This window comes from Pleurodeles waltl, chromosome 9 (assembly GCF_031143425.1).
Source record: "Pleurodeles waltl isolate 20211129_DDA chromosome 9, aPleWal1.hap1.20221129, whole genome shotgun sequence".
Taxonomy (NCBI): Eukaryota; Metazoa; Chordata; class Amphibia; order Caudata; family Salamandridae; genus Pleurodeles; species Pleurodeles waltl.
The window spans coordinates 180,802,702-180,829,392 of NC_090448.1; the positions used below are offsets into that span (position 1 = coordinate 180,802,702).

The following is a 26,691-nucleotide window of genomic DNA, read 5'->3' on the forward strand; positions in this document are numbered from 1 at the left end:
TTACCGGATACACCTCTGTAGAAACATGACAGTAACCCTAAACACTTCATGAAGTCCATCCAAGGGTATGTTATGGTCTAATTTGTCATAAAGTGTGGACCTAAAGGAGGATGAGGGTATTTTACTGCCCATGATCAAGTAAAGTACATCCTCTCTATTTTCAGCCAGCCACAGTCGACTCAGTCCATGAGGCAGCAGCTATGTGGGTCCAGCTGAACATGAACGGAGACTCCTTCCTGAAGAGATCAACTGCAGGTAACTTAGAGGAGCCACACAATGAAGAAGGAAAGGAGGGGCAAAGACTGCCTTTTGCCAACAGAAATTCCAAAAATTTAAAAAACACAGTTGCAGCAGTTACTGTTTGTAAATAGCATGGAAAACGAAATGGCTGAAGGACAGGGACTGCAGTACGGTAAATGAAGGAAGGAAAGACAAGTAAAGAAGACAATAGTCCTTGGAATTGAGATAGACAGCAGAAGTGTATGAGTGAATTAAACATAGAACGCAAAGGCACTAAGGACCAAGATATTAGGCTATAGGGTACTAGAGGCTGTGGGAACTAGAGTGCTAGAGAGACTGGAAAGCTAGCAAAGAATTATAAAGCAGAGGACACTATGAGGTGAAGTAAAAGGATCAGATTGAACATAGCAGACAAAGCAGGAGTCACTGGACGCTCAGAGCAGATGCACTGGGGCAAGGGCACTGGAGTCTAAAACAGGGACGTAGAGTGAAGAACGCATGCTAGAAAATTCGGTAGGCTTGTCATGCAGGAAGTCTTCTAAAATAATGACAATTAAGACATTGCTCCGTGCTCTAAAACATCACTTCAAACCTGCTACTTATGAGCCCAGGAGGTTGGAGACCCATAGTTGAGGAATATAATCTTACTCTTTTTGTTTTTAGGAAAGTGAAAGCATACCAAAACCATCTGACAACGGCAGACTGTAGTATTCAAAGGGCTATGGAAGTATTTTTGACTTTGAGTCCTACTAACAGGTGTCCTGTGGGATCTGCTGTTCACGCCATCCAGTACAGAAAGTATGTAACTTGTATAAACTTTGCACCCACAGCTTGTGTGGCATATGTATGAGTTTCTAGCTCGTCCATAGATGGCAACTGTTAATGATCAAGTAGATGAGTTGTTACCATACCTAATGAGTCTTCATCAGCCTTTTGTCTTAAAGGAATTTGCTATTGGCATATCATATCTTAATGCATGCAAGTATTTTTTAGTTTTCAAGAATACTTGTTTAAATTGGTAGAGTGGTTTATCAGTTTAGACAACTGCAACTCTGACCGCCTAACATGGCTACATCTGTGCATCATAGGTGCAAACCCGCTTGCTTCAACATCCCGACAACACTTGCAGAAAGAAATTAAGAGATCAATGACACCAACAATAACAGCACTTAAACATGTTTCCATGACGAGGAATCTTATTATACATTGCACTAACATCAGGGAAGAAGGGAGGACAAGGAAGAATCTTCAAAACTATTATGTATCAGAACTATCTTTTCATTTTAAACAAATGTTATTGATTTAACAATGTAAGTACGTAGGTACACTTTAGTAAATGATTGACAGTGTGCTTGTATTATAAATCCCAAATCTTAACTACGTTGACTATCACATATCAAAATCTCTCTTCATGTTGCGGTACGTTAATAAATAGTGACCCAATGTTCCTCCCATCTAGGTCCCTATCTCTTATCTGATGTAATCTGGATACTAATGTCTAAGTATATAGTGAACGGTAGTGTGGTCCCACCCTTGACAGTATATTAAGGTGAATTTAACATGCAACTTATGTAATTCTTAACTTCCCCCCCAGAAACCCGCCGCCCGCCAACCCCCTCCTTGTGTTGAACGTCCCGGGTGTTCTGTGATCTATACTACACCTGATTGTCGCACAATAAATACCAGATAAAGGGTTCTGGCCTATGCCCTGGTTCCTAATTCAGTTCTCTGGCGAGTGTATGGGGGAGCTGTCTCGGCCTCCGGGGGGGGGCGAATCATCAGACTCTGCTTGTTCCGCACGGATGTGCGAAGGCTTAGCATGCAATGTGACCATTAGCTGTTCCCAGGCCTCCTTTAGCTCAGGAGAGCCTCTCCCCTTCCCAAGATCCATGTGGAGAACTAATCTCTCGCATTCTGCCTATTTTCTCAGCTCCCTCCTCCAACTTAATGAGTGGGGGCCCGAATTCTTAGTCAATTCTCTGTTAGCTAGTATGAATGTGATGTCCTGAAACCTGCTAGTTGCTTTATTCTTGGGGGTATGCAGAAACCAATGCAGCAAGCAATCGGCAGGAGTACATGCTATATCGCGCTCTATGATGCCAGCGACGTCCCTCACCACTGTGCTCCAGTAATTCCGCAGTTGGAGGCAGGACCACATCATGTGCTTGAAGTCTGCCGCCTCAGCCCGCATTGAGGGCATTTCGCTTCTAGTACCCGGAGATGATCTCGCAGTCTCTGCGGGGGGAAGATAGGCTCTGTGCAAGACATAGAATTGTATGAGTTGAAACCTAGCATTTCTGGATATTCTTTGTACCCTTTCCAGTATTTGGGCCCAATTACCTTCAGGTATCGGGGTCCCCAAGTCCGCCTCCCATTTATGTCACAGGTCCTCGAGAGGCCTCTGTTCTCCTGCACAGATCGCTCTGTATAAGCCTGTAACAGCTTTCCGCAGCCCGTCAAACATTAATAGATAGGAACTGAGACGATGAGGCATGGGTCCCTCACCGCTCGCCCTCCAGGGCTCCCGAATGACACGTGTGACTGCCCTGTGCATCAGGAAATGACCCCGTCCGTGGGAGGTCATGGGCCTGTCGGAAGTCCACAAAAGGCAGGAGGTTACCCCCCGGAATAAATCCCCCACCTGCAAGGCTCCTGCCTCCTCCTATAATACCAGACCCCTCTAATCTCCAGCCCAGGGAAACCATTGAAGCCGAGCCATTGGGCTCTCAGGAGCATATGGCGTGGCCAAGCCCGCTCTTCAGGGACAGCGTCTCCAGCACATGTATCAGAACTATAGTTTAACAAAGATATTTATTTTTTATTTGTGAAAGACATATTTCTCTGCAGATTCCTCACCTTAAGAGCAAGTCCCAAAGATATACCACCCAAAAGCTGCAAATGAGAAGTGCCAATTAACCAATTAAGTTATGCTGCATAGCCCTAAAAGTATTCCTCTCTGTGTACTTGGGCAGAAAGGTTTTGCAAATGTACGTAGAGATGAAAATGTGGCGGCTTGGCAGATGTCAATCAGGGAAACGTTTGTGGTGTGAACTAAGGGTGAAGTAGCTCTAGCCTTAGCTGAGTGGCCATGAATGCCCTCTGAAGGGGTCTTCTTGACCAGAGCACAACAGATCTTAATGCATAAGATGATCCAATGTCAAATGATGTTTTAGTCATCTCATTGCCATGCTTGACTCTTGCAAAACCCACAAAAGGCTACGATTCATTTTATTCTTCCAAGTATGCATAAATGTATTAGGAGTCGCATGCCTATGATCCTGTCAAGGCAGCCTCTCTGCTTCCTTGATTTGATGAGGGGGAGGAAGAAATATGTGAAGAGTAATAGACTGGGCAACATGAAAGGCCAAAACCACAGACAGCCTGTATTGGCCAGACTGCCTAAGAAGAAAAAAAAAAAAAAAAAAAAAACAGAAAGGCAGACAGACTGAGAGGGCAGAAGTTCTCAGATCCTACATGCAGAAATTATTCCAACTAGCAATACTGTCTTCAAAAGATGATGGTCTGGACAACTGAGTACCTGCTAAAAGGAAATGCCTTCTAGAGTGTCAACATAAAGTACAAATTCCATTCAGGAACAATGAACAGAAGATTAGGAAACAGATAAAGCAATGCTTTCAGAAAACAAGCCAATATAAAGTGACCTAAATGACAGCTGGTTAGGAATGGATAAGAAAGGTGACAGACCATCCAAGTAACCCTTGACCACAGCAACAGCCAGCACCTACTGAGTAAGAGATAGTGCAAAAGGTATGCCATTAGAAACAAGTGATTTAAAGGGATCCATGCTGTGTGAGCCACACAACTGTACATCTTTTCCCAACAGCTTGCATAAATGGATTGTACAGCAGGTTTTCTAGCAGCCATAAAAAAAACCTGCAAATTCATCTTGCAGACTCAATGACTCTAGCTGCTGCCACTCAATATCTGCGCATGTAGCCACAGTGTTTGGGGATTGCAATGGAGGACCCGCTGATCCTGCCTGTTGAGACAGCGGGTCCACCTTGTGCTAGAGAGGAAATGGTGGTCTAGTGCTGAGTGCCGATAGATCCATATAGATCCTCCTTACCCAAGCCAGGGCAATTAGACCATATGTGCTTATTCTTCCTACCTCTTCTGTAGGACTTCTAGAAGAAATGGAACTGCTGGAAATGCATAAGGCAAATTCTAAGACCTGAAGGCATTCAGAGGGGAACATTCAGTAGTAAGTGTATGGCACAAAACAGAACACAGTGTTCTGGGTTGTGGCAAAAAAGGTCCAGCAATGGATGCCTCAATTTAGAAAAGATCAGCTCTGCCCCTTCTGGCTCTATTTCGCAATTGTGGACCTCCAGTTTGAAGAGGTGTGTAAGCACATCTGCTCTCAAGTTTAGACACCTGACAGATGGACGGCTACAGGGAAAAACGCATCTTTGTGGCACCAACCGCCTAAGGCAAATCACCTTCCAACACAGTCCAAGATCCGACACCACGCTGGCTATTCATACCCTGAATGGTGGACCACCTGCAGCGCTAGGACATTTAGGTCTGGATGCTGCTTTAATGCCGCTTAAAGACCCCACACCATCATGCCACCCAAACTGGTGCCTTAGTAGAGCGAGGAGGTGTCTGTAACCACTGCAGCTTGTGCTTGCACGGCGTTGAATGGATGACCCACTTTGAAACTCAAGGGGTTCATTCAGCAGTGCAGACCCAGGTGAGACCACTAAAATCTGCATTTGAGCTAAACGACTCCCTTGGTTTTAGAGCCAATAACATATTCTTCACCACCATAGGGCCTTCTTTCACCATCTTGCGTGCGGGACCAACAGGATGTGAGGCCAAGCAGATGCAACAGTCAGGCAATGTTTTTGAGCCTGAAAATTTTAAATCATATCCCTAAAATACACTATTTTCTAAAGATGAGAAAAGGACATTGGTCCTCTTCAGCACCACACTTATGACTGTCAAACTCTGACTTGAAGTGAGGTGGGACTTTTGGACATTGATTATAAAGCCTAAGTCATCCAAGTGTGGAAATACATATACTCCTGACTGTCCTGAGGATGGAGTATCAAAATCCAGTGCTGCTTTCTTCCACTGACACCACTTCTATGGCTGCTTTGATCAGATGAGCAAGGACCTCTGCCTCCGAAATTGGAATGTGACCCATAGAGCATTTTTTGGCAGAAAATGTTTTCAGAGTGAGGGAAGGCAGGGCACAACATAGCACTTGTGGATCAACTGGATGACTCAATGCTCTGTTATGAATGACTACCAATTTGTGGAAAAATGGGACAAAGATGGTGATTTAAAAGGAGGAGGTGTGGGAATCGGAGAGGATTTGAAGCAGCAGACTTGGCAAAGAACAGCAGGGACTGAAGCTGCAGCTATTGATGGAGACCTTTAGATCCACACCTGCCTCAAAAGGACCAGTACATATGCTGAGGTGTCTGGACTGTCTGAGGCTGCTGCCTCTCGGAGGGCTGCTGCCATGGAACAGCACTCGACTTTTTCTATTGCTGATTAACTGCCTTGAAGGTGAAGTCTGGTCTAGTGAGCAGATCGCAGCCCACTATTCTGGTAGCACTACATGAAGAATCAGTCTGTAATGAAGTCACTTTTTGTCATTGGGCATGTCTAGCGCAGTGGCCTGTATATCTGTTGAAAATCTGGATTCTGGCTTGTTGGTCTAACATGATTGCCATGCTCATACAACAGGCCACAGTATTCGTAGAATCTATGGCACACTTTGGATTCTGTTTTCAGGTATGCAAGCCATGAGTGATCAATTCAGAAAATGGTTCCTTCAACTTTTCAAGTAGGCTTCTGAATACCAATTTTACCAATTCACAAAAGATGTGAAAATTCTTGCCTAGGGGACATGTGGCATTTGAAGAGTGAAGCTGCTTGAGGTAAAGCCGTCTAGCCAATGCCATTGAAACATTTTGACTACCTTCTAGAAGGACCACAGTGAAGATGTTTGGGTTTAGTTTGAAGAATGGAGCCTGGATCACCAGGTTTTCTTGCAACAGGTGTGAGGACAAGATTATTGGGTAACTCTAATTAGGTCTTTGCCATCTGACAACTATCTATGAACTGCTGTACCAAAGAAGGGCAGAAAGGGGTATGTAATCGAAGAAGGAAGCTATAAGATTTTCTTCCAATTGATAGACTGTGGTATCCTGGAAGCCAATGCAGTGAGGTTGGAGCGGCCAAGTCTGAAAAAGTGTATTCAACTTTTGGGGTGCCCCCCAAGGCACCAAAGCTGTCTTATGAAAGGCCTTCAAATGTGCAAGGTAACCATGTGACGTTGGAAATTCCAGATGAATCTTCTGTAGCTCTGGTGAACAAGTTACTTACCTTCGCTAACAAATTATCTGGTAGAGACATATTCTAGATGCAGATTCCTTACATTAGAATTTCTGCGAGGCGTCAGTGAGTCTGGAGAATTTTCTCAAACAGTACCCCTGCGCACGATTTGGTGGCGTCGGTTGACTCTGCATCCGTCGTTGGCATTGTGTTCACCGGATATGACATAGCAGGTCATATGTAGGCGCCACCATGGCACGCCTACGTCAGTTGTTTCTCACAACTGTCCACACCAGAAGCACAGAGCCATGAATAACACTGACCCAGTGCATCAGAACAAGGGCCCTGAAAGGGGAGTCCCTGTCCCTAGAAATCTGTACGCAGGGAGGATGGGTGGGTCAGTAAGGAATCTGCAACTGGAATATGTCTCTCCCAGATAATTAATTACCAAAGGTAAGTAACTTGTTCATCTGATAGAGACTTCTAGTTGCAGATTACCTTAGAATAGATACCCAAGCAATATCATCCCAAGAGGTGGGTTTGCAAACCAAGGTCATTCTAGGAAGTCCTGAAGGACTGAATGGGCAAAGTACCCATCCCTTTGGACCTGACTGCCAAAGCAGTATTGTTTGGGAACGTGTGCAAAGATGCCCATATTGCTGCCTGGCAGATGTCCAGGACTGGAACTTAGTGCAGTGGTTGCAGCTGTTGCTCTGGTGTATTGAGCAAGCAAACCCTCCAAGGGTTGCTTCTTAGCCAACACATTTTAATGCAGAGAACAACCCATCTAGAGATGGCACTCTTTTGCACTGCCTGACCTGTCTTCGCACCCACATAACCCACAAAGAGTTTATGATCCACCCGGAACTCTTTAGTATGATCAAGATAGAATGTCAATGCTCTTTTTGGGTCCAGGCACTGGAGACTTTCCTCTTCCTTAGAAGAATGTGGGGGCAAGTAAAAAGTAGGAAAGGAGAAGGATTGGCCCACACGAAAGGGCGTGACTACTTTAGGTAAAAAAGGAAACACTGGTATGAAGCACCATGGATGGAAATGAAAGGTGGCTTTGAGGGATGGGCCTGCAACACATTCACTCTGTGGGCAGAAGTGATGGCTACAAGGAAGGCTGTAAGAAGCTGAAGTGGACAGTTACGAAGTAGCTCAAAAGAAGCGCACATCAGGAAAGTAAGAATTAAGTTCAAATCCCATTGGAGCATTATGAATGGAGAGGAAACCTGGGTAAGACCCTTCAGGAATCTACCAACAAAAGGAGATTTAAACAAAGAGGATTGGTCAGGTAGTCTCAGGAAAGCCAAGATGGGAGACAAATAACCTTTGTGGGTGCCCAAAGCAGAGCCCTGCTGGGCTAGAGAAAGAACAAACAAAAGGGCCTCAGAAAAAGGGGCAGAGAGGGGGTCAACAGACTTTTCTGTACATCATGCCACAAATTTTCTCCAACTGCAGGCACATACCAATTTGGTGGAATCACGCCTGCCAAGATAACGTTAGAGTTCAGGCGGAAGGTCAAAAGCTGTCAACTGCCGCCTCTCAATCTCCACACAAGAAGTTGGAGACTGGACAGTTTCAGGTGGAGAACTGTCCCCTGCTGCTGCAACAGAAGATCCTCCCAAAGGGACAGTCTGATTGGAGGACTGATGGCCATGCTCAAGAGCTTAGTGTACCAGACTCTCTGTGCCCAGTCCGGAGCCACAAGAATGACTTGGGCCTGGTCATTCTTGTTCTTGTTGAGAACTCTGGGCAGAAGTGATATTGGTGGAAAGGCATAAAGGAGGCCCGAGTTCCACCCAAAAAAAAACATAGTTAAGCGAGTGCCGCCTTGGAAACTCCAACATGCAAAACAGCTGACATTGAACATTCTCTGCTGAGGCAAACAGATCTAACCAAGGCTCTCCCCATTGCTGAAAGAGACCTTGTGCCACCTCTGGATGGCGACGCCATTCGTGATCCACCAGGCATTGACAGCTGAGTTTGTCTTCTCTGGCGTTCAGAGAGCCTGCCAGATGTTGAACCACCAGGGATGGGCCCTGATGTTCCAGCCATGCACGGAGGTGCAGAACCTCCAGACAAAGGGTTCACAACCCCACCCCACACTGTCTGTTGCAGTACCACATGGTGGTTGTGTTGCCAATGAACACTTGCACCACTTTCCCTTTGAGAGAGGGAAGAAAGGCTTTCAATGCTAGCCTGATTGCCCTGAGCTCTAAAAGATTGATATGGAGCCCGGACTCCACCGGAGACCAGACACCTCTGATCTCCATCTCTCCCATGCAGAGCCTGCATATGCCATATGGCATGTATAACCAGCAGGATGAAGGAGGCTCTGTGGCCCAGCATTCTCAGAGTCATTTTCACCGAAATCCAGCATAAAGGCAGAAACCTCGATATCATAGCCTGACTATACTGGACTCACCACTCTGGAGGCTAGGCCTTAAACTTCACTGTGTGTCTGGAACAGCTCAGATGAAAGGGTGCATCTGAGAGGGAGTCAGGTGTGACTTCAACATGTTTATAGTGAACACCAGCGAATGTAGGAGGTCCGCAGTAGTCTGGAGGTGGGTGATGATAGACTGCGGTGAGCCTGCCAACAGCCAGACGTCAAGGTAGAGGAAGACTGAAACCCCTAACCTGCGCAGATGAGCTGCGACCACTGCAATCACTTTGGTGAACACCCAAGGGGTGCTAGTAAAGCCAAAGAAGAGCACGGTAAAGTGAAAATTCTCATGGCCTACCATGAACCGCAAGTAACGGCTGTGGGCAGGCAGGACAGGACTATGGAAATAGGAGTCCTGCAAGTCCAACACTACCATTCAGTATCCTGGGTCCAGGGCAGATAGGGCCTGTGCCAGAGTGAACATTTTGAACGTCTCCTTTTTGAGGAAGAGATTGAGGGACCGGAGGTCTTGGATAGGACATAGGTCCTTGTTCTTTTTGGGCACCAGAAAGTAGCAGGAATCACAACCACAACATACTTCTAGCACAGGGACCCTCTGGCTCCCTTGCTCAAGAGAACTGTAATCTACTTGCGGAGAAGTGCCAGGTGATTCTCCATCATCCGATGATAGATTGGTGCCATGGATGGTAGTGTATCTCGAAGGGCTATTTGCAAAATCCACCTGTATGATGTGATGGATTCCCAGCGGGCAGGTGATAGCGAATCCGGCCTCCAACTGATACCTGATGCGGAAGCATCAGACTAGGAAGGTTTGGATGCTACATCGGGAGGAGGGCTGGACTGGGCTGATTCCTGGCTCCCTGATTCACAAGGGTGTTGGAACAGACGTTCCCAATTACGCAGAGGCTGGGCAGCATGTGCGACACAGTGGCTGTAGGGAAAGGGATGTGGTTGGGCTCCCTTTCCGTAGCCACGGAAGAGGCAAAAAGCAGACTGAAGGGCAGCTGCAAGGCCCAAAGACCACACTGTAGCCCAGGACTCCTTAAAGTGCTCAAGCACAGAGTCTGATTTGTCTGCGAAGAGATAGGCGCCATCGAAGGTCATGTCCATAAGTGCAGCTTGGACATCCCCTGAAAAGCCTGAAGTCCTCAACCAAGCGTGGCAACTCAAGGCCACCGTCGATGCAGCCAATCTACTCAGCAAGTTGGTCGTATCCAGTCCACTTCGTATTGTGAGCTTAGCTGTGTATCTCCCATCAGCAACAACTTGAAAGAGAGAGATTGGCCCGGGCCTCCTTTGGGACCCGTGGCAGCACCTGAGAATCCATTTTGCATAAAGTACAGGAGTAATGGCTCAAAAGGTATGCAGTGTTCACAGACCGCAATGCTAGACTGGAGGAACAAAACATTTTCTTCCCTGACTTTTTTGTTTCCCTATCCAGGGGTGCAGAAGGGAATGCACCTAGGGATGCAGAGGCCTGGATAAACAAGCTCTCAGGGGTGAGGTGTTGAGTCAGGAACACTCAGGTGCAGGCCTATGGTGGCAGGTGATTGTCCTAATAACAAGAGCCCTTGAGCTGGGTTTGGACCAGGTCCCCAGCAGGACATCAGCGAGGGCCTCATTAAAGGGTAAGAGAGGTTCTGAAGAGGAAGCCCCAGGCTGAAGCACCTCAATCAGGAGGTTTGTCCTGATGGCCACATAAGTCAGCTTGAGTTCCAGGACCTCAGCCACTCTCCTCACCACCACTGAATATGATGCTCCCTCCTCTATAGTCACTGTAGGGGGAGAAAGCATGCCAGCTTCAGGGAAGTGTCTACACCACCGGCTTCACCCAGGTCCTGAGTCCAATTCATGGGGTCATCAAGCTGGTGTTCTAAAGAGTCCAGTGTTTCCTCCATACTTTCACTGTAACCATAAGAATAAGGGGCAGGATCTGACCCAGGGAGCAAGGTCCCCATCCAAGTCGGACTTGGCATGAAGCAACACCAGTCCGGTTCCGTGTCTGTCAGAGTCAGCAACAGGTATGGGATCGACACAGACTGTGGGTGGCGTTGGGAGTAATATCTAGACCGTCTTCTGGGAAGGTCGCAGTGTCATGACTGATGCAGGTGCAGATCTGAAAATGGATCACTGGGTGCCCTCCGGAGCAGAGGCTGAAGCCACCGGTGCGGAACCAGAGGGGGCCTCTTCCTACCCCCACCGGGCCAAAATGCCCACTAGCAGGGTCGCACTGCCCACAATTAAGGTGCATGGCCTCACAGAACTCTCCGAGATGGACAGGGGTGGGTCTGGCTCCCGGAAACTCAAAACGAGCAAAGCAGAGCAGACCCAAAAGTAGGCTCAGAGGATAGAGCTTGAAGTGGCAAGACTCCTTTTCCTGCATCATCCAACCGATGGGGTGAAGTCGAAGAACGTTTGCTATTTTGAAACCGCTTCTTATGCTTACCACAGCATCCTAAGGATTTCAAATGTAACAAAGAAGATGGGGGCTCCTCAAGTGGTCTTGGGACCTTCCTCTTGACAGACTGGGGGGGACGGAGCCAAGCGCTGGGCCACAAGAAGCTTTAGCAACCGCTCCCACAAAGCCTTCAAGTTCATGGCTCGGCACTTAGAGCATGACTTTGGGTCGTGCTCCAGACACCAAAAACACATGAGATGCAGATCCATCACAGACATCTTCTGAAGACATGAGTCACAGGGGTTGACCCAGTCTTCTGTGACAAAATCTCGGCGCATATTAGGCTGCCGTTGAAAGAATAAAATGGATGCCAGCATGCTGGGGTCACACCTATATATGACCCGCGACCTCATATCTGGCAATCATGATTCCAGCGACGGATGCAGAGTCAGCAGATTCCACCTAATGTCACGCAGGTGTACTGTTTGAGAAAAATCTCCAGATCCAGATAGATGCCTGGGGAAAATTCTAAGGTAAAGTATCTGCAACTAGAAGTCTCTATCACATATGGGCTGCCAGAAACCACAGGTTGACTAGACAGTTTGCTGCATTATCTTTATGGTCACATCTGCCTGAGATCTCTCATCTGCCATGGTTCTCATTATAGCATCACAAAGATAAACAAAGATTTCCTCTTTATGGCTTTGTAAAAAAGTGTAGTACTAATTTGATTTATTTATGTATAGGATAGATGTGGGGAACAACTGAACAATGCCGTGTTTTATGTCTTAACTACAAGTTTACGCTTTAGCTGTGAAGTAAAGTTTGAGTATAGCTTGCACCCATCAGCCCAGTAAAAATGAGGTCTTGCAAGAGCTTGTAATCTCAAGGGACTTGCCAGTCTCAGTGGTCATTTCGAAAAAGGCTTCTTTTTACGATCCTTCACTCTCTGAAATCCAAACGGAGTTTTCCATAGGCTATTAGTAGTTCTGCGGGGGCTCCAGAGCTAATCTTGTACTTAGTAGCCCTATCGATGGTTCACAGCAAAATTCACGATACAGCAACCACGATAAGCAATCTTGTGGGTTGTGCTCACTTTGTATTGGAAGTCGCTAAATATTAATCATGTGTTTGGAGTTGAGACCACAACAGGACGCCCTTATTCCGTGCATACAGTTTAAGTGTGTGTTTTTTAGGGTGCATCATTGCATTTCAGGTGATTGTTCTTTTATTGCCACTTTTTTTTTTTTGTGAATAGGCACATTAGCAATTCAAGACCGAGTGAGAAGCATAAGACGTATTAACAATCAAAAGGTGTGCTATGGGACTACCCAGTACAATTAAGACTTAATATTCCTGTGTGGAAGCAAAACGAAACGGTAGAAAATGTGTACATTATGAGACTTAAGAATGTTTAGAAACTGGCTAGTTATACGTTTTTACGATTAGTGAATTAAACATCTGCTTCTTAGGATGCGCCTGATTTTTTTTTGGGGGGGGGGGGGGGAGTTTTGGGAGATCGTCCCTCACTGGAGACATACTATAGGAAAAGGAGTAGGCTTGCACGTGTAACTTAGGTACCTGGCCAGGTATAACTTGCCCTAATACTCCTTCATGGCCTCCAGGTACATCTGGTATCATGAATCAGGTGGTGGATCGTGATTGTTCAAAGAAACCACTTGCAGATTCTGTGACGCTATGATAAAAATATCTGGTAGCGATAGTTATGGCATGGATGGAACATTGAACTCTTCCGAGAAGACATTTCACCTAATCGCTATCGAAGCTGAGGAAAACGTTGTCTGTTAAACACCAAGAGAGAGTCCCAGACTGCATTAATAATGCATGAAAAATAGGAGCTGACGAGCGAGCAGACTGCATCTTTTGTACTCCAGTGGTCTCGTGTCCGTGAGGAGTCGCCGCAACATGGCGCCCATGGCACTGCTGGAGGCCTACTGCTAGGGAAAAGATTTTCTGGACCCGCCTGATTCCTAGGGGAATATTCTTAATGTGACTAATGTGTAAGCATATGTATCCGCCAGAAAGTGCATTTATTTTTCTGCTCCCAGTAGAGTTGAACACCCTTCCTCTACATCCACTTTAAGCTTAGTTCTCTCAACTCAACCTATTCTTCTAAGAGACAGAAATGCCTGGTTTCTCAGACTTTGATCTAATAAGCGACGCTCACTTCAGTACTGCATCAATAGGAAGCAATGCTAGTAATTACAATGGAGGCTGACATGCTTTTCAGAATAAGTAATACTTCCCGTTCTCATGACTCTAAAAGAAACTACATAAAGATGAAGGTGAGTTTCACGACCCCGAGCGACAGACACACAATCACTCCCATGGAGAGCAACTAAACGCATAATATCTTAAGTATGAATTTTTCTACTCAACTCTTCTCCTACTGCTTAATTATAATACGTTAAAAGGTATGCAGAATATGATGAAGTGTAAAACAATGAATGTCTGTATTTGGCTACATACATACAGGGGCCTTACCTCTGTTTGGACGAGGTAGTTGCGCTGTGTCCTAATGTGTTTGAGAAATCCCAAGGCATTAACTGTGCTTTTATCCTTTATCTGTTGCAGCATGCTGTCAATTACAATGTATGTCCCCGTTCTGCCAACACCAGCACTAGAGAGAATAGAGACAGAGCATTAGTATTCCCATCCACTGACCAAACCCACTCAAATCAAGCAGTGACAAAGTTGAGAAACTGACCTTCAGCACTGTATGCTTTGTTGTTATCGGCAGTGGTCACTAATAGTTCTATGGCTCGAGACAATTAGTTCTTAAGGGTGCACCTATGGCTGATTCCCATATTCAGTCCTATTCTGTTATGTCAGATTTGTAGATGCGAGGTACAGCCATGTCCATGGCTGTGGCCAACTAGAACAAGTATTGGCAAAGCCTGCAAGTTCTAGGGTTGGCTGGCAGCCTTTTAGTTTTGTCAATGCTTGTTTTATCATTGTTTTTGTAAAACTATTTTGTTGCTGCAACCCCTCGCCAACATTAGAAAAAGAAAATTGAACGGGCTAAAAGCAAAAACATTGTTTGAGCTCGAAAGGCATACAGTCTGTGACACTAAAAGGAACTACTGTGTATGTGGTTGTGCTTCTTGAGAAACACCAGAATGTCGTCACTCGCAGTGAAGATTCTACTATAGCAACACAAAAGAATGATGGATTGAGTGGTGAAACTATTCAAACACTCACTCATCCCCAGTCACATATCTGGGTTTAATCCATCATTCTTTTGCTCACCATGCCACCCAAGTTTGGACCCAGCCATATGCAAATGAGTCTTGACCCTGCTTCCCATGGTAGTAATTTTTCACAATCTGGTTTGCAGCATCTTGCCAGAGGTATAGGTGATCTGGGCTTACTTAGCAACTAAATGCTGTTGACTAGTACTCTTCCAAATGCCATAACATGGTACGTTTATTTTGGCTTGCTGGAATGTGTGCAAAATCTCCTATGGGCACAGCAGCATCATGGAATTAGGGGTAGGGTGCTCCTCTATGACATTTGTAGATGCTTGGAGTTCTGTCATGCATCATCCCATGTTCCAGCCTCTATACAGAGAATACGGGCCAACAAGTTTCTGGAATGGTATTCTGCCAGGTTGGGGGGGGGGGGGGGGGGGGGGGGCAGGGTCAAGCTACCCACATTGGAAAAAAGGGTCAGTTTTCAGGGGAACAATGTACTGCATCCATGTTTCATTTTGGCCCACTTCCTTTCGCGCCACTAGGGCTACCCACACAAGTGAAGTACCATTCTTATCAGGAGACCTGGGGGAATGCTGGGTGGAAGAAAGTTTGTGGCTCCCCGCAGATTCCAGAACTTTACATCAAAGAAATATGAGGAAACTGTGTTTTTTCAGTCAAGGTTTGCGGTTTGCAAGGTATTCTGGGTCAAAAAGCGTGGTGTGAGCCATGCAAGGCAGCCCCACCTTGGATACCCCGTATGTGTCTAGTTTTAAAAAAATGAACAGGTTTGCTAGATTTTTCCTGGGTGCTGGCTGAGCTAGGGCCCTAAATCTCAAGCTGCTCACATTGGAATAAAGAGGCCAATTTTCAGTGGAAAAATGTGTTGCATCCATGTTGTGTTTTGGGCAGCTTCTTGCTGCAGGCACTAGGCCTACCCACACAAGTTAGATACCATTTTTATCATGAGATCTGTGGGAGCACAGAATAGTAGAACATGTGTCATTACCTATTGGGTTTCACTACACTTGTGCCTTTCAAATGTAAGACACTGTATAAGAAAGAAGACACTTTGAAAAATACATGTCAAATCTTAAGCTAATATGGGTAGCCACAAATTCAGAGATGTAGAAATAACCACTGCTCCTAGACTCTGTACCCATTTTCTACTCTGCCTATTTTGATGTAAGAATTGGTCTATACTCTGTGCTCAATGGAAAACCATTTTACAATGCAGCTCAGTTGTTGGTTCATGGTACACTGGGTTCTTGGCGAAACTACAAACCTTATATATCCTCACAACCACAAGGGTCTAGCAGACATAATGGTATTGTGCTTCTGTCAATTTGTCATCATGACAAAAAGTTACAGATGAAAATGTCACAAATGCCCATTTTTTCCTACTCATTTTCAATATTTCTTTATTTCAACATAAAGAAACATATTTAGCATAACCTTGTGGGATCTACACAAATTACCCCTTGCTGAATGTAGTGTATTTTTATTTTTTTAATGTATAGCTTTTCTCAATCACCCAGTGGTTTCACACTGGTTTCCACCAGTAAGTAGGCTGAGAACACCAAAAATATGGAAAATAGGCGACCTCTTAGAAAAAATGCAAAAACTGTGGTACAAAATTAGGTTTCTGGATTCAGCTATACATGTTCCTGAAGGCTGGGAAGAAAGTTAATTTATTACAGCTAACCGTTTGTGGATGCCATTCTTAGGGAAAAAACAGACACTTATCTGGAGCACTTTTTCTGTATTGTTCTAAAAAGACCTCAATTTGTTGCTATATTTTGCCTATGTTCGCAGTCCCCTTCAGGGGAATCTACAAACCCTGGATACCATTACAGACCCTAAGATGTTGGGGAAAAAAGGACACAAATTTGGCTTTGTAGGAGGCTGTCCTGGTTTGTTGTGGGTACCTAAAGTACTTACACCTTATAACAGGTCCAGTTATCCCTTGTTAGTGAAATGTAGGAAGTATTTTAGCAGCTTAGGCTGTCTAGAGGTAGCTGTAGCAGAGCAGCTTAGGCTGAACTAGGAGACATGCAAAGCTCCTGAAATACCACTATCGTTACACAGTACTTATACACAATAAAAGACAATACTCAGTGTTACCAAAAAAAAAAGTACTTTATTTTAGTGACAAGGCTAAAAATATATTGGAGGCAATACTACTTCTGGAGGTACGTATTACATACAATATATACACTAGAGACCAAAATCAGGTAAGTAAATAGTCATAGAATAGTGCAAACAGTAGAAAATACAATAGAATGCAATAGGCCTAGGGGCAACACAAACCATATACTAAGAAAGTGGAATGGGAATCACAAATTCCCCCCTAGGGAAGTGTAGTCTGTAGAGGGGCTCTGGGAGTGTAAGAAAACACCAAAAGTAAGTAAAATACCCCACCCTAGAACCCAAGTACGTAGGAGTAAAGTACTGCAAGTTTCCTCAGGACACACTACAAGTCGTGATAAGAGATATTGCAAGAACCAAGCAGGACCGCAATCAACAAATGGAGGATTCCTGGACCTGAAGACTTGTGAAGAGAGGAGACCAAGTCCAGATGTCGCAGAAGATTCCAGGAAGGACAGGAGCCCCTGCCAACCTAGAAGATGGTGCAAAAGAGGATTCTCCGGTTAGAAGAAGTCTGCAGAAGAGCCCCAAAGAAGATGGCTGTGGGTTCCTGCATGGTGCAGGAGATGTCCCACGTCGAGATGTTGGATGCAGGCTGTTTGCGTCTCTGGATTCGCCCAACAGGCCTTGGTTCAAGCAAGGTCACGGTTTGTGTTAAAATGGCGCTGCCTGGACCCAAGAGGGACCTGGGGGCCTCAACTCAGACTGAGGAGGCAGAGGGGGTCTCCCAACACTGGAGAGAACAAACTGAAGACCAGGCAGCACCCATGGGAGTCCCAGCACAAGGGGACAAAGAAGATGCAAATTGCGGTTGGTGCAGCACAACAAAAGAAGGTCCCACGCCTGCCCGAGAACAACTCAGCGACTTGTGCGTCGCAGTATGGAGTGCTGGGGACCTTGGCTACATTGTGCATGAAGGATTCATGGAAGAAGTCCACAGAAGCCCAAGGAGCTGGAGATGACGCAGTGCACAGGGGTACTGTCACAAACCGGGAAGGCAAGCTCTTACCGCCTCCAAATTTGGACAGCTGGACCTTAGGACAGTCTTGGTAGTATTGGTCTACCACCTGTGTTCCAGGAAGCATGCTCATCGTCAGGAGAGGAGATCCGGGGAACCGGTCGTTGTCGCAGAAGGTGACTCCGTCACTCCACAGGAATCTCCATAGGAGATTCCTTTGGTTCTTCTGGTGCAGGGTGAAGACAGGGAGTCCTCAGAGCATGCACACCTTGGAAACTGTTGCAAATGCTGGCTGGAGCTCAAGTTGCAGGTCACAGGAGTTGTCCTTGATACTTTGTTGCTGTTACAACGGTTCCTGGAGCAGTCTGCGGATGATCCGACGGTCAGAAGCTGAAGCAGAGGATTCCTGGAGGAGTCTTGCAAGCTGAATCTGACGAAACACCAAGTGGAGAGACCCTAAATAGCCTTAAGAGGGGGACTGGCTACCTACCAGGTATGCACCTATCAGGAGGGGTCTCGGACGTCACCTGCTGGCAATGGCCACTCCAGGATCTCCAGATTGTCCCCACACCTTGGAACACAAGATGGCTAACACCAGGGAAACACTGAAGGAGCTCTGTGCACCACCCTTGGGGTTTTGATGGATAGGGGAGTGGTCACTCCCCTTTCCTTTGTCCAGTTTTGCCCCAGAGCAGGGACTCAGGGTCCCTGAACCGGTGTAGACTGCCTTATGCAAGTGCACACTATATGTAGTGCACGCTTGTAATGGTATCCCCGCACTCATGAAGTCCGGGGAATTGGCCCTGGACAGCGTGGGGGCCTCTTTGCTAGTGCGAGGGTGCCCTCACACTTAGTAACTTTGCACCTAGCCTTCAGTAAATGAAGGTTAGACATAAAGGTGACTTATAAGTTACTTAAGTGCAGTGAAAATGGCTGTGAAATAGCATGGGCACTATTTCACTCTGGATGCAATGGCAGTCCTGAAGAAACGTTTGTCTGAGCTCCTTATGGGTGGCAAAAGAAATTCTGCAGCCCATAAGGATCTCCTGGAACCCCAATGCCCTGGGTACCATATACTAAGCAGTTATAAGGGGGGGTTCAGTGTGCCAATTGAAGTTGGAATATGATAGTCACTAAACTATAGTGACAAATTTGGAAGTAGAGAGAGCATAAGCACTGGAGTTCTGGTTAGCAGAACTTCAGTGACACAGTTAAGCACTACTGACAACCCAGACATTAGGCCACAAACTATGAGCACGGGGGTCCTGGCTAGCAGGATCCCAGTGAGACAGTAAAAACACACTGACACACACTCACAAACCAAAGTGGGGGTAACCAAGCTAGAAAGAGGCTACTTTCTCACAGGCGTGGATACCTTATGTGGGATACAAGTTATGAAGGCCTTAGCACAAACTACCCAAAATAGCCAAAAATGGGCTCAGCACGGTCGGGAATGGACGGGGGGGCCTGGGTGGGAGGACAGAGGCTAAGGGTTTAAGATCTTTTCATCTGATTATGCGTTGCCATAACGTAGAAGATCCAAGGAGCGAGGAAGAGGGCACCAGCACTTTCATGCATACTGGAGAGAAAATCGGTCTCCCAGAATGTATTTTCTTTATGCTTTGACTCTTCCTGAAAACATGAACCTTTTGTTCTTCCCTCTTGACTTTGCACCGTTGCCCTGCCACTTCTCCATCAAAATATTTTGTTCTCATGGCGTTTTTCATTTTCTTTCATTTGTGATGAATTATGGAAAATTAATATTTAAAAGCAATTCACTATGCTTCCAGGCAGAGGATGCATGGTGTAGAAATTAAAAATGACAATGTGACAAAGGCCAGTCCTTCAGAAATGTCAACGTGTGATCTTAACTTGTGTTGCAGAATACTAACACTGGCTACCATTGATTGCTTCCTTTAAAATATAGATTGTGTCCAGAGGTGTAGCCACTTTGGCAATATTCCAGAGGAAGTTTGTGTACAAGCATTATGATGAAACCTGAAACAGCATCAAATATTTCTAGAAATTGCAGTGTGCAGTGCAGATGCAATATTGGCTAACTATAAAACTTAAAATTGAAAGAAAGTATTCTATTTTATTTCACAACCAACTATTGAAAACAGTGCAATAATATAAGCATGCAGCAAGCTCTAGGATCCTGTTCTGTTAAGTACCTTTCACCACACAGAGAGGGTGTCTGACCTCTCCTGCTCCCTGCTTCCCTGCAAGGACACAGCGTGTCTGCTCTTCTCCAAGCAGACACAGCTCGACTGACTGGTCGCTCTTCAGCACACCTAGAGACCAATCAGAATGAAAGCACTAACCCCTGTTTCTTCCTCCCTGACAATGCCTCCCTGTCAATGACACTATCTTCTGATTGACAAAATGTGCATTTTGACAGCCTCAGAATTTGTCACTGAATGTGGCAGGGAGCTGAACATAGGAGTCTCCAGGACCCTGACTCCCCATGCAGCAAAAGCAGGGGCAAGTTGTGACGATGTTGCTGGGGTTGCCTGGTCCCGGGTGATGTGGTACATAGCACAAGAGGAAGACCCAGCTGAATAGGGAGCTGTACTGAAGCTGAGGTCCAGGGTGGCATGGCAGTAGGCAGAGCAGAGAGGGCAGCAGGCTATGAGCAAGGAGTGGTCCACGACCCTTTAAAGGAGGTTGAGACCTTGGCATGTTTTCTCCAGTGAGTCTGTGAGGGAAAGAAAAAGCAGCAAACAGAGGGGCTTACAGGTTGTGGATTTGCTGCCCCTGTTCCAGGCTCCATATCCTTTGATGCATGGGTGTCTCTATTGAGGTAGCTGAAAACGTAGTAGAATGACTACTTGCAGGAGATGGAGTGCAAGTGTAGGTGGCAGTTTAAACATAGCTCACCCAAAAGGGAACCAAGGTGAGAATAACAAAGGTATGTTTGATTGTAGGAGACCACACATACCAGAGTGGCCAAGGAAAGTGAGTTGTTGTAGTGCAGATACGGCACCCATCAGGACAGTACGAAGGGCAAAAAGTAAAGTGGCAACCTTTGTTTGGCACACACTCCTGCTATTGCAGAGAACAAATCCTGGCCAGTAATTGTAGCAACAACCAGAATAGAACAGGAAAGAAGATTAAGAAACTACTTGAACATCTGAAATTGCCTTGGGGACCAAGAACGTGGGGCACCTGCACTCCTGGAGGAAGGAGTCGGTAGAATGGTTCACCATAGCGCAACATAAAATACCTCTCTCTCTCTCTCATACCATTTGACAAGGCACCCCACAGGGTGCAGCCCACAGGGTGTAGACCAACTGGTCAAGGAACTTCAAGTGAAACATTTCCTTTCCAAGACGTCTATCAGCAAAGGGGGGATACATTTAACAGTTTCCCTGTGGCAATACGCAAAGCACACAAGTACCCAAACTTGGCAGGCCTAATCACTAATCAATTTATGGAGGATATTTTCAAAGGTCTGAGGGGATTTTGCACCATTAAGAAAAGAGCTGGAGCACAAACTGCAGGCAGTTAAGAAATAATTTAATGATTTAATGAGAGGGCCTTCTGAAAATATTAGTGTGACAGAACAAAATGAACAAATGAATGGGGTGGGCTTGAAATATCCCTCTAGAAGAAATATTAAATATTATTTTGTATTATATTATGTTGTGTATATTACATTGCCTTCTTGAAGTGGGAGAAGTTTCTAGAGATTTTTTGTAAAGTACTTGTCATTTCCTCCCTTCCATGCCCTGGATCCAGCCTGACTACAGGCACAATGAAGTGCTGTGGTGTCCTTTGTGAGGGGAGAGGGTGCAGTCTACTGATGTGCAAGTGGGGCTGTACCCAGCTCTACCCCAACATCCTGCTACTGAAGGTCCATAAAGGCACACTTGATCCCTCTGTTGTGTGGCTGTCTGGAAGGAGTTGGCAGGGTCCAGCTGTCAACTACACAGAGAGAGGCTGGGGCGGGAGGGTGCCAACTTTTTAAAAGTGGAATTTTCTAAATTGTGACTTAAAATCCCACTTTACCATTAAACAGGATTTTAAATTAGAATGTCCCACATACCAAACATGTCCTACTTGCTCTCAATCAAAAGTTAGCACTCCCTTATACATATAAACCCTTTCTATGTTCTCATGTATCCATATATTTATCACTTTACTCCTACTGTAGAAGTGAAACAAATCACTCTCTCTAATGTACTACTCTGTCTCACCTTCTACCTCTCTCAAGCTGTTCTTTATCTCCACTCTGACACATCGCAAACTTCATCCTACTACTATGATCTCCAAAATAACCCTTTCTAGACTCTTCTCCCCTCTGTCCCACCTGGCTCATCCCAAACCTCCTTTTCCTGCTATGATCTCCCAAACAACCCTTCTAAATTTTTCCCTCATGAATCTCTCCTTTTTCTCATTCCAATCCTCATCTTAATGCTATGATCTCCTAATTATTAACACTTTGTAGATTCTTTCCTCTTCTATCCCACTAACAGACTCACATGTCCACCCCTCAAATGAACTCGTATTTCCCCAAACTAATTCACCACTAATCCTTTTGGGTTCCAGGTTAGTGTGCTACTTGCTGAAAAGTGCTTTGATGCCTTGCCAGGGCTAGTGAGCACTATATAAATACAATTACACTTTGTGCAACAACAAAAACTGATTGGCCTTCACTGCTAATTGGAGGAGGCCCACTCTCACAACCTTACTCTGCTTTGGTATGTTCTATTTTTAAGGCTTGAAACTCAAAAAAGGGACAGGTGGTAATACTTCGACTGTTTACCAGTAACCCGTTGGGCTACCAGTCCATCTTTTTCCTTTTCACAACCTTAAAACACATCCTGCAAAGCCAGCACAAAGACATGGCTTTGACCTATTCCTGTCTAAGCGTTTCTCCAGATGATTCAGAGAACAGAAGAATGTTGTGTAAAACCAATGTTGGGTGATGACTGGATTTTCAAATTAAAGAGGTGGCTGCTCTCAAAAGTTGAATCCTCCTTGCATAATAGAGCTGGAGCAATAAACAACATCACTAAAGTTATCTTTATTTGATCTACTTACTTGCTTTTGTTGAAAGACTAACAAAATAGAATAAGACCACTAAAAGAATGAAAAGGAATTTTAATGGGAGCAGAACGTATCACAGAATTAGCTGTGGATACACCAGATTAGCATTATACTAATGTACCTGCAGTGAACCACTACTGGTCCCATTTCTGGTGTCCTGGCAGCAGATGATCTCCTGACAAATGTGAGTACTGGTAGAGCGTACTCTGGCACGCCCATGTCAGGCCACTGTGTATAGTGATACTGAATTACTGTTCTTTCATTGTGACGCCCTTTGGGATTTCCTTTTTGTCCCTGCAGAAAAAATGGAAATATTAGGATTATGAAAGTAACATTTATTGTCTGGATTGTCAACAATTAACAATATGTTTTCTTTTTTAGAATACATTTAAAATACAGTATAAAAACAATTTTGCTGCAAAAGAAAGTCACTGCTTCCTAGATGCAATGTTAGAGCAGCACTACAATACAAAGATGCTGGATAAAGGATACAACTTTAGTGACTGCACAACAGTGAAATCCTTTTGCAAACATTACAATTGTGAAGACTTTCTGATAATATTGAACATCACTGCGTACACATGCTGACATCAACGTTCAAATGGTTAAAATCCGAACAATAAAGCAATTCCTCAATGTGGCAACACTTAGGGCCTCATTATGATTTTGGCAGGCAGAAAAACCTGTCCGCCTATAAGCTAGCCATGAATTCAGAGTGATTGTCAATTAACACAAGTCTGCCATTTGGGACAAAGAAGACAAAAACTTCTTTGGTGGACAATTTTTTACACATGGAACAGAAGGATTCTGATTTATGATGGATTATTGTAGAAGACGTAGTGGCAGGGAGAAGAGGAGAGGCGTTTGTTTGATCAAAGAAATAGGAAATTATCATGTATGTGACTACATAATGTAGAATAGAGCTGTAAAACAATCTAATGAAATTCTGAGCTTGTATCTCGATTAGATATGTCAAAGCTTAAAATCTTATGATGGTTTGGTACAGTAAATAAGCTGCATGAATAAACATGACTTTGAGGCAAATAACAAGCAGGCCACTAGTAAATACCTTGTTCTTAATGAGGCTTCCTGTTGGAAGGTGGTATTTTGTGTAAATATGTCCTTTTGTAAATCGACTGCTAAGTCTTATATTTGTGAACATGTTTATATATGTGTGTGTGTGTGTTTGTGTGTATATTTATAGCTGTTTTTGTATGGCTGTAGACCTGAAGAAGTCCTTGTGGACAAAACGCGTTGGCTACTCTGATTACTACGAATTGCGACTATTATGGCTATAAAGAATTATAGAAGATGGCTGTTATGAACACTCATGAATAAAGAATTTGCTCCACTAAGAAAGAAGTGTTGAGAATCTGTGCAATCCATAACTCTGGAATTAGACTTTGTTGAATCATTTATTATGATATGGAATCCATATGAGTGCCGAGTCTGGTGTTAATAATATTAAGAAAGCGTCTCACTGGGGTTTGAATAGAGATAATGACTTGAGTGGTGACATTGTTCCTTTAGAAATCTGTGGATGCTCTTTTAAATGTGAGTGGATAGAAAGGATTGTGTGGTTTGAAGTGAACCATCAAGCATACAGCATCCCTGGTGATAATAGAAACAGTTGCTGAGTAAACCCGGTGATATAAAATCATTTGGATACATATGTGTTAGTTATTCTAGCCTGAAAGATGGCTGCAATGAGAAGGGAGTAGCAGTACAGGCTGTGGATCTGAGTGCCTTTGTTGAATGTATGGGGAACTTTATTTGACTACCATGCATGTTGGATCAGTTTACATTTACAATGTAAAATATTTGTTATTCAAACAACATTATGGTAGCAGTGCACGTTTCTTTAAAAAAAAATGAACTCTATCCTAAAATATTTTTCTTCAGAATAAGGAACCAAATTGAAACTTCAGGATACTGCTCTGTGCTCCGACACCAGACACACGGGTAGAAGGAAATGGCTTTCTACTGTGACTGATCACACATCTGGTGTCACACAAAACCTTCAAAATGTTCTTTACGTGCCCTCTTCACTTTCATCGGAGGAGCTCAAACAAATACTAATGTAGCAGCTCAACAAAGTTGAGGAGTGGGCCCATGGGTTGATAAAGGAGACACAGAATACATGGTAATTACAAAAATTGGAAGAGTGATATAAAAATATTCAAAGAAACTGGATGCGAGATAGGGAATTAATAAATGCAAAGAGGAACAATTAAAGATGTGATGAATCAAGAAAGAAGGTGGGGAAAAAAAAGAAATACAGAGAAAAGAAGAATGGAAGTAATTAAAAAGAAGACAAATGAAAAGGAAGGATTAAAGCCAGGTGAAAAGTGAAGAATTGCACAGGGAAAGGAGAGGAAGATAGAGGAAGATGGAAAGAGGAGAAAATGAAAAGTGAATGAAAAGTGAATGAAAAGGGAAGACTGGACAGAATAAAAAAACAAGGGCTGGAACAAAGAATAAATAAATAAAGTAAGAATGCGCAAGATAAAAATGGAAGCGCAAAAGAGAAAAGGGGGAAGGTTGAAGGAAGGAAAAATAAGGAAGAGAACAAACATAATAAGGTAAGGAAAGTTGGAAGGAAGAAAGCAGTTACAATAAAAGAAAAAAAGCAGGGAAAAAATAAATTAAGAGGATGTAAGATAAGATAAAGTGTGAAAGAAAAAAATGAAAGGAAAGATTAAGAAAAATAGAAGGGATCAACGAAGGAAGACAAGAAGAAAGAATGGGAAAGAGAAAGAAAGGAAGTAGCGGAAGGAAGAAATGAAGAAAAAATAAAGTAAGGTGACAAGAGGGACGGAAAAAGAAAAAGCAGGACAACAGTTCGGATAGAAAAAAGTATAAATAAAAGACAGGCATTGTCAAAAACAATAGGTCTCGCCTAAACAAGAGCTATTGGCTTTGGCAATATGTTTTGGCATGTTGTACACCAGTGTGGCTGCTGTTCAGCATAGCTAAAGGTTAGTGGCCCGAAGTGTCAGAGTGGAGTGGGGAAATAGAGTGGAGTAGAGTGGATTTGTTTGAATGCCGTAAAGTGGAGTAGGAGGAGTACAGTGTTGTAGAGGGGAGTACAGTGCACTGGTTCAGTGGCAGAGTGTATCTTCGAGTGAAGTGGGATGGAATAGGGTAGATTGGATTACAGTGGAATAAAGTGGATTGGACTGGGATTGAGTGGGTGGATTTAAATGGGATGAGGTGGATGGGATTGGGTGGATTAGACTGGATTGGAATGGGTGGTTTGGAGTGACTCGAGGGTGGACTCGATTAGGGTGGGGTGGATTAGACTGGAGTGTGGTAGACTGGATTCACTCGAATGGAGTGGGGTAGACTGGACTTGAGTGGGCTGGATAGGACTGGAGTGGGTAGGATGGACTGGGGTGAACTGGGGTGGGTGGATTGGAGTGGGGTGGATTAGATTGGGGTGTGGTAGACTGGATACGAGTGGGACGGGCTGGATCGATTGGTGTGTGGCAGGCTGTATTGGGACAGAGTGGATGGACTGGCGTAGAGTGGTGGATTGGAGTGATTGGCGTATATTGGAATGGGGTGGTGTGTGCTGGATTGGATTGGTGTGGATTGGAGGGGGTGCATTACACTGAAGTGGGATGTATTGGAGTGTGGTAGGGTGGATGGATTGGATTTGGGTGGGGTGGACTGGACTGAACTAGGATGGGTTGGGTGAATTGCAGTGGATTGGAGTGGGGTGAACTGGAAGGGCTATACTGGAGTAGGCTGGAGCAAGGTGGACTGGAGAGGGTGGATTGGCTGGATTGGAGTGTGATGGACTGAACTAGGATGGGGAGGTTTAGATTAAGGTAGATTGGAGTGGGGTGGAGTGGGTGGATGGAGAGGAATTGTTGGATTGGAGTGTGGTGGATTGAAGTGTGGTAGATTGTAGTGAGGTGCATTGGACGGAAATGAGGTGGGGTGGACTGGAGGCATG

General features: G+C 44.7%; 1 protein-coding gene across 4 annotated transcripts in view; it reads right to left on the reverse strand.

The window, feature by feature from the left end:
* PTPRG (protein tyrosine phosphatase receptor type G) overlaps nucleotides 1-26,691 on the reverse strand; it is a 1,030,330-nt gene that overhangs the window by 58,293 nt on the left and 945,346 nt on the right. For all 4 annotated transcript variants that reach the window (XM_069206538.1, XM_069206537.1, XM_069206540.1 and 1 more), the window contains 2 exons: nucleotides 22,852-23,024; nucleotides 13,866-14,001 (listed from right to left, as the gene is read on the reverse strand). In XM_069206538.1, the coding sequence (XP_069062639.1) occupies nucleotides 13,866-14,001; nucleotides 22,852-23,024 (309 nt within the window). The remainder of the gene's footprint in view (nucleotides 1-13,865; nucleotides 14,002-22,851; nucleotides 23,025-26,691) is intronic.